The sequence below is a fragment of the Herpailurus yagouaroundi genome, unplaced genomic scaffold, assembly GCF_014898765.1.
Source record: "Herpailurus yagouaroundi ecotype Mexico unplaced genomic scaffold, PumYag 162, whole genome shotgun sequence".
NCBI lineage: Eukaryota > Metazoa > Chordata > Mammalia > Carnivora > Felidae > Herpailurus > Herpailurus yagouaroundi.
The window spans coordinates 50086091-50094569 of record NW_024412403.1 but is presented as its reverse complement, the minus strand read 5'-3'; the positions used below and the strand labels follow the sequence as shown (position 1 = coordinate 50094569).

Genomic DNA, 8479 nt, shown 5'->3' with positions numbered 1-8479 from the left:
CGGCTCAGGTCATGATCTCACAGCTGAGTTCAAGCCCTGCGTTGGGCTCTGTGCTGACAGCTCAGAGCCTGGAACCTGCTTGGATTCTGTGTCTCTCTCGCTCTCTGACCCTCCCCCACTCACATTCTGTGTGTGTCTCTCTCTCAAAAATAAAAAAAACATTAAAAAAAATTTTAAACCCCAAATTCCTTGACCCATTCCCCACTCACACTCTGTGTGTCTCTCTCTCAAAAATAAATAAACATTAAAAAAAACTTCTTAACTCCAAATTCCGCGACCCATTCTCCTAAGAGAATGCTTTTAGCATCAGTCTTCATCTCTAAAGCCTCTCCAGTCTCTTCATATGTCCATTAAGGGATAACTAAAACTAGATTGTAATCCATTCTGGCTCAAAAAGAAAAGAGTGCTTACTAAATGGCCCCATGCTAGCCTAAACCCATTTAAAATTAATAAGGCAAAGACAGTCAAATAAAATTGATAGTATCTTAAGATAGCAGTTTTTTACTTCCAAGCATGACAGAATGCGTGTACCTTATGTCCCCATCAAGAAATACTTGTTACAGATCTCAATATCTAACTTCTAATTAGATTTTCATTTCTAATGTTGGTATGTGATCCAAACTAACAACCAAAAAAGAAACACTTGAAATTGATGGAAGTAACTTGTACAAGTTTATAATAAACAACGGCGTTCTTTACATAAAAGTCAGTTCTTAAAACCCTCAAACTTCAAAACACAAAAATAAATTTCCATTTATACATTTCCCCCTTCCAGTTCCAAAAGTGATTATTTTAAAGTATTCGTCATGTAAAATTTAGCTGAATCAAGTAAGTAACAACCGCCCAATGCAAGTATCAGTGCAACACACAGATTTCATATTAACCGCTTTCGTATTCTCCTTTTGCTTCTTTTCTAGATAAAAGCAGAACACTGTAAATGTTCTCACTAAAAAATTCTAACCAAAGATACTGGCCTTTTCAAGTAATTCAAAAAAGGTGAATCAAGAGAAACTCCTGAGACACAGCAGGCTCCTGTGTGTCACAGGAGCCCCTAACCATACGCCTCATCAGTTTATCACACTGAAGATGGACCCACCGTGCTATTCATGCAGATAAGCACAATCGCCCTTACCAGATAAGCTACACACACTCCACTACCAACCATTTAGGTCAGAACATTTTTCAGTTTTTAGCATAGTAATCTCCCCTCTCCGGAGAGGCTAATTCAAACACACTCATTAGCATCTTTGGTTACAAGGGCAATACAGTGTGTAGATGTTGTTAATAATGGTTCTCCCATGGCTATGTAAAGATTGGAATAAATCCTGTAGGTAGATATAAATGCAACCTGCATTTTCTAAGCTCCTTACAAATCATTATATAAAGTCCAGCTCTTTCTGAAATTTTGTACATATCAGTAGCAGCAATATCTCCATGGGGCCTCCCATAAACTGTCTCTAATGCAGAAAATGTGATTCCTCCAGTTCCTTCCAGGGCAAGCTAGGTCTCCAAGGGGCACACAAAGGACAAGAACATGTCCAGTTGGTTCTTCACAATAACTTCATCCGGATGTAGCTTGTGGGGTAAATAATGAGCCAGGGTCATCTCCCAGGCATCAACAAGATACACTCCAACCCCTGAGAACATCTTCCGAAGGATGGTGTCCAGCTGGAAGTTGTACCAGTCACTGTTGAAAAGGCTCACTTCAGGCCCCAGCTCTTGGGCATTGGCTGTCCGGATGACTATCACAGTCTTAGGGCTTCGATCCAGGAGCTGGACCACTGCTCGACGGATATTCCTGAGCCGCCGGATATACACTTCCAAAGGGAAGGTGCTGAAATGAGACCATATAGCTATGGCAACCACTGTGTTCTTCCCTCCCACGATGCCATTCAGCTCATTTGCCACATAACGAAGCTCATTGCTAAAGACAGTTGTAAAACGGATGGGTGGACCATGGCAGCGATATTTGAGCAGGATGTTGTGCTTCTGGTCCACCGCAAGGAAGGGACCCACATTCTTGGGACTACCCAAGTTAAACTCCACTAAATCTGAAACAAGGAAAATTCAAATTCATAAAAATGTTCAAAACAAGCACATATATTATGATCATGTTTTACTTAGTGGCTTAAGAGAACTTTTTTTTTTTTTTTTTAATAAAAGTACCACAAAAGTACAACAAAAAGGTACAACTGTAAAGGTAATACCTATTTCACTGGCCTCAATGGACCTTTATTCTAACATATTATTTAAACCATCAGTAATAGATTCTATATGTATGTCTATATACCTCAGAAGCAAAATAACCTGTTTACTTCTAACCATTAGGTCAAGAAATCTTCCTGTAGGCACTGATTGCTAAATATCTAAAAATCAATTTGGCATTTATACATCACTATTCTAACATATAAATACTATTTCTTCCAGGATGAGGGCTATAACTTGTGCTTTTTTAAGTAAACACGTAACAGTAACCAAATACTTTTTGAAATACATGAAAGAAACAAGCAACCCTGTTTCTTCTGACTTTCAGTTTCACCCTATGGGTGGAAAATCATATTAATGTCTTACAGAATGTCTATCTCTGTCACAAGAATAACAAAGACAGCAGACAAGTTAGAATTCACTTTTCCCTTTCCTTTATGTAAGTTGTGTTTCAAAGTCCAGCTCTTCTGAGGTCTTCTGAAGGTCCCAGGAATCAGTCAGGATTTCTCTTTTGTTACTTCTGAAAAACCCTGTCTGTAAAATTCATCACTTAGCATATGCCCCATAAGGAAAGAGGGCCTGTCTCATATCCCTGAATGTCCCTACAAGTGCCTTACAGAGAACAGACTAAGTAACTTCTGGCAATCCAAGTCCATTAACACTTCCTAAGTACCTATTCAGGGCCAGCCACTGTAGTGCCACTAGCCAGCACTGCTCAGATAGATAAGTCACAGTCCTTGCTCTCAAGGAGTTTACAGCCAATTCTGAAGAACTAACATCACACCCTAATTGTCCTACATTCTTCTTAAGGGTTAAAGTTTTCACTCTTCTCTCCATGCAGTCCTAGTCTCCTCTTCCAGATCTTCGTACCTAAATCATTACTACTTAGCATTTGGCTCCATTTAAACTGAACAAGCTCAAGCTACCATTTTTTTCATTTGATTAAAATCAAGCACCAGCACAAGGCTTTATCAGGTGAAAATCTATCTGCAAAGGATACAGTGGAAAATAATTATGACACTCAATGTGATCACTGCTATGAACGGAAATATTGAGCTCTGTCATTAGAACTTAAACAAACAACTACAGACTTCTGGAGGGCCCTGCCTAGTCAGCATCAAAACATGCTTAGCATTATGCCATACAAATTATATCCCTTTTCCTAGTTTTTAATTTATGCTTTATTGACCAAACTCAGCTATGCTTGTGTCAATAAAAAAACAAAAGCACAACAAAAACTGGAATTAACTTTCCACTTTTGGGGACCGTATCTACTTCTTCCGTTCCTTTGAAAAATTAAATCTGAAATGAGGTTAGTGTAAAAAAAATAAAAGAGAAAAACAACACCAACAACAGCTCACAACAAACTATGGGAATTTGCTTTATGGAAAGTCCTGCCCATGTATAGCCCTCAAAAATAGTTCCCATGGAATTATTTATCAGCTCTCTCAATTGTAAGCAGGGTCTTTAGTACCGTTACCTGAGATTCATTCCTCCTCACTCCATCCACACCTTCCACAAAGAGGAAAAGGCCCATTTGAATAAGGGAGGGCCTTCCAATGAGTGCGGCTTTATTCCGAGTCTGGAGGGCACCCCAGGAGCCCAGCAGTGACACCAGGAAGCTAAGAATGCTGGGACTTACCAAGACTCCCTCAGTAGGAGCCAGCTCATCTCAGAATCATATCAATGGAATGCCCAGCAGATGACACCGGAAAGGCTATATACTGCATGGATGTATTAAAATGGACCACAGTCTGTTTGGCTGCTTCCTTCCAGTTAAATCTATTTTAAACTTGAAGTCTGACTAAACAGAACTAGGAGAGAAACAACTGAAAATGTCCACCTCTGTTTTATAGCCCAGAATATCAGAAGTAAAAGACACCTATAAGGTGATTCTGTCCAGCTGCCCCATTGCACATGGAGAAATAAAGCCCTGGGAAGTAAATAACATGTCCAAGGTCACACAGCTCATCAGTGGTATGAACTTCAATTCCAGTGCTTCCATCAATACATCACAACCCCACCATGGATCAGAAACCATCACACTTCTCTCCAGGGTCAGGACACCTCTTTAGTCCTACAGAGAAATAACTACTTCCTCACCTGATGCCCTTCCTCGGGCACTGGAGTGAAGAAAGCTGATTTTGTGCATGCGGAAAAGAATTATGAAACAAAATGCAAAGTACCAACCTGGAACAAACGTAGTAAGGTATTCAAACCATTGCCTGATTGTTGAGTCACCAAACAAATACACCACTTTTCTTTGTAAGCATTCTGTAATGTTGTCAGGGTCATTAAACTGGCGCATCTTAAACTTTCTGGGCCTCCACTGATCTTTATAATAATACCCAGAAGGAAAAGTTCCTGAGCCATGAGATAGTTCTAGATTGTTGGTTTCTGAGAAGAAAAAGGAAACAAAATTAGATATTCTGAAAGTCTCCTCCAACTAACCATACATGGAAAATGTTCCAAGAAACAAAATTATGGCCCTATATCTGTTAGCGTGCTGGTATCTGGGTAACATTTCCCGCCATCACATCTCAAAGAAATCCCAGACTTTCCCCTTGCTACAAAAGGTTCTCCTTTGCACAAAAATAGGAAGATGTGAAATGTGTGTGAGGGTATTATTGGTGGACAGAGGCGAAAAGGGGACTTTGGGCATTCCCTCTGATTATGCATGTTTTTATCAAAGCCAAAAATAAAGGCAGGCAAATACCATGGAAATGTGTAGACATTAACTATTGTCTAGCATTTTCCCGGAATAAGTTTCTCATCCAAAGGCCTATGAGGCAAGTAACACCTTAAATTCATATTTTACATACGCATAGTAATGTTAGTCCACTGTTCCTCAACCTAATAAAAGGAAAATTTTAACCCATGGGTCCCGCAATCAAATAGTAATTCAGATAACCACCACTTAATACAGCGAAGAAACCAAATACACACAAATAGTTCTAAAGAACTATTCCCCACGTTACAAAAGGTTCAGAAGAATGTACAAATATTACAATGAGCAATATTTAAAATGCAGCAGCAGTTTGTACTCATGGCTGTAGCCCAGCTACACATGACACGAGAGGCAGGACACCCTTCAAAGGGAAAGTCAACATCCTTCTTCCCTAACACCTCCCTTGGAAAATGCTGTTGTAGAAACAACACACTTTAAGTGCTTCAAAATAAACAGACAGGGATGGCTAATATTTCTTGAGAGTTTACTCTGCAATTAAATATATTATCTCATACGATGCTCACAATAACCCTTTAAAGTAGGTCCTAGTGTTAACCCTGCCTTTTGGAACAGCAACTTGACTTAGATCCAGAGCTAACAAGCAGCAAAGCCAAGACCTGATCCAAGCAGGTGAGCCCCAAAGCCCATGGTCTAACCACTGTGCTATATATACCACGTCTCAAAAACAGAGGTTTGTAGATGTCAGCCATTTTCTTTTTGGATTTTTTCCTGAAGGTGTACACTTACTTGTTTCTAACACTCAAATCTACAATCTTCAAATACCATCAATTATTTTACATCACTTCCTTACACACCCCAAAGCTTAAACCTTGATCATAATCCAGTAATTCTCCAGTCTCACCTGTTAAACCACAATTCAAAATCCAAATGTTTATACAACTCAGAAATCTAAATTTGAGCCCCATATTTGTGACTATTTTCAGCTTATTATCTTGATATTATAAGATAATACTCAAAATTATTTTGGTTTTATTCCTTTCAAAGAAGATGCCCTATTTGACAGATACTGCATATTTAACCTTTTAATTCAGCCATCTGCTAATTCTTTGAAGGTTCAGGGCCTAAGCTGAAAAGTAAACAGCATTTTTAAAAGCTTTACTTGGAAAATGTTATTGTCAAAGAAAAGACAAGGGGGGGGGTAAATATTTATTTAGCTTATTCATAAACAGTTTCTCCACATGTTACCAAGTATGACTTTACTATGTTACCACACCTTGCCCAAAGCTTCCTCATTATATCATCACGTCAAGGTTATACAGACAGGGAGCTCCAGAGCAGACACCTGGGGCCCAAAGAAAACATCTACTAGAAGGGGAATTAAAAGTGATTTTGAAGTTACACTTTTTACCATGGTTAATTCAGAAGATTTGGCTATTCTGTGCCAAATACATGTTATAAAGGAAAGTGTATATCACACAGGAAACAATTACCATTTCCATTCAAATGTTAATTTTATTTACTACCAGAGTTAAGTCAAGCAAAGCAAATCAATTACTGAACTGACATTAATTCTTCACACATGCAGCACTAGATAACAGAGCAGATTTTTAAAGTGTAATGCATGTACCTACATTGCCCTCTTATGGTCAGTGGAGACAAAAACATTTCTTACTTTATTAAGACTTTAAGCAGTCTGAAGTTCTTTAAAAAGACCGCATTTCTTGGAACTTGGAATGCATTTTCACATAAGATATGAAAGTCTCTTAAATCAATAATATAACCCCTAATGAACTATACATGTGGAATAAAAATAGTTTTGTGGGGGCGCCTGGGTGGCGCAGTCGGTTAAGCGTCCGACTTCAGCCAGGTCACGATCTCGCGGTCCGGGAGTTCGAGCCCCGCGTCGGGCTCTGGGCTGATAGCTCAGAGCCTGGAGCCTGTTTCCGATTCTGTGTCTCCCTCTCTCTCTGCCCCTCCCCCGTTCATGCTCTGTCTCTCTCTGTCCCCAAAATAAATAAACGTTGAAAAAAAAAATTTTTTTTTAAATAGTTTTGTGGGTTTTTTTAATTTATTTGAGAGAAGGGGAGAGAGAGAGAGAAAGCACAAGCAGGAGAAGGGCAGAGAGAGAGGGAGAGAATCCCAAGCAGGCTCCTCATTGTCAGCGCAGAGCCTGATGAGGGCCTCAAACTCACAAACCATCAGATCATGACCCGAGCCAAAACAGAGTCAGACACTTAACTGACTGATACACCCAAGCGCCCCAAAAATAGTTTTAAAACAAAACGGAGTTATTGCTTAGATTTTACAGTTTTCTTAAATACTGATGGTGAAGGAAGTAGTTTTTGTGGATGGTTATCAAAAGCAGATAAGATCTTTATGCAAAATCAGAAGGGATAGCTTCAATTATCTGCAGGTTAAGGTCCCTGCTTCTCTAAAATGTCTTGGCTTCTCTTTAAAACTCATAGCTTATAGTTTCCTCCAAAGGGTGTCATCCCATGTCATTCATTAGCCAAAACGAGGACTATGTGGACCACAAATGGGACAAAACAAGAGAAGAGCAGAGAAAAAAATTTCCCCCAACTATCTAGAAAGAGCTGGGTGAGAGGGAGACAGTGTGAATTAAGACTGGGAGGTATGAGTGAGTGCACGTTAGTGCACACGTCCCTTAACTTCATAGCATAGAATTATCTGTAGAAGTGAGAAAAGTAAAAGGCAGGCCAACGAGGAGTATATAGTTCACGAGAGAAAAAACAAGACAAGACAAAGAAAGAGAGTCAAACAATTCCTCTCCTCAAGGAACACAATTAGCACCGGAACGCTTGGGTGCCACCTCAGGGGGGTGAGAAATGAGGACACCGTGTGTCGAGCTGTTCAGGTACAACTTGTCAAGCACTGGGACTACGAGAAGTCCTGGCTACACAGCAGTTATTATAGCTTGAGTTTACCCTTGAGTCTCCCCCTGGAAAACCTTGGGAATTTAATTTTTTTCTTTATACTTTACTCCCCTAAAACCTAAGCATTTTTCGGAGGGAAGCTAAACAGGTACAGGTAGAAATACCTATAGATTAAAAGAATGCTGAAAGGACCTCAGATAATGGCTAGTCCAAATGTCTTTTAAAGGTGAAGATGGTACGTCACAGAGGGACTTGCCGAAGTTTCCCAGAGAGCCGTAGAGCCAGCTAGTGGTAAAGGTGGTCCTGTTTACAAAGGCATACATTTCACTACTGATACAGTTGTGGGGAGCTTCCTACCCCCAAATGATATCAGTCAGTTGGATTTTACATAGCATATGAGCCCTTTGATTTTCTAAGTTAACCAAATAAAATGTATTCTGTACCAAGTATTTTTTCCAACTGAAGGTGGTTGTATTTAAAATAGGTTTGTCCAGGGGCGCCTGGGTGGCGCAGTCGGTTAAGCGTCCGACTTCAGCCAGGTCACGATCTCGCGGTCCGTGAGTTCGAGCCCCGCGTCAGGCTCTGGGCTGATGGCTCGGAGCCTGGAGCCTGTTTCCGATTCTGTGTCTCCCTCTCTCTCTGCCCCTCCCCCGTTCATGCTCTGTCTCTCTCTGTCCCAAAAATAAATAAC

The 8479-nt window shown here is 40.1% G+C and overlaps 1 protein-coding gene across 3 annotated transcripts in view; it reads right to left on the bottom strand.

Moving 5' to 3' along the window:
• Positions 1–474: 474 nt before the first annotated feature.
• Positions 475–8479, bottom strand: part of NXPE3 (neurexophilin and PC-esterase domain family member 3) — a 44370-nt gene continuing 36365 nt past the window's right edge. For all 3 annotated transcript variants that reach the window (XM_040484395.1, XM_040484397.1, XM_040484396.1), the window contains 2 exons: positions 4396–4602; positions 475–2051 (listed from right to left, as the gene is read on the bottom strand). In XM_040484395.1, the coding sequence (XP_040340329.1) occupies positions 1501–2051; positions 4396–4602 (758 nt within the window). In that variant the 3' untranslated portion in view covers positions 475–1500. The remainder of the gene's footprint in view (positions 2052–4395; positions 4603–8479) is intronic.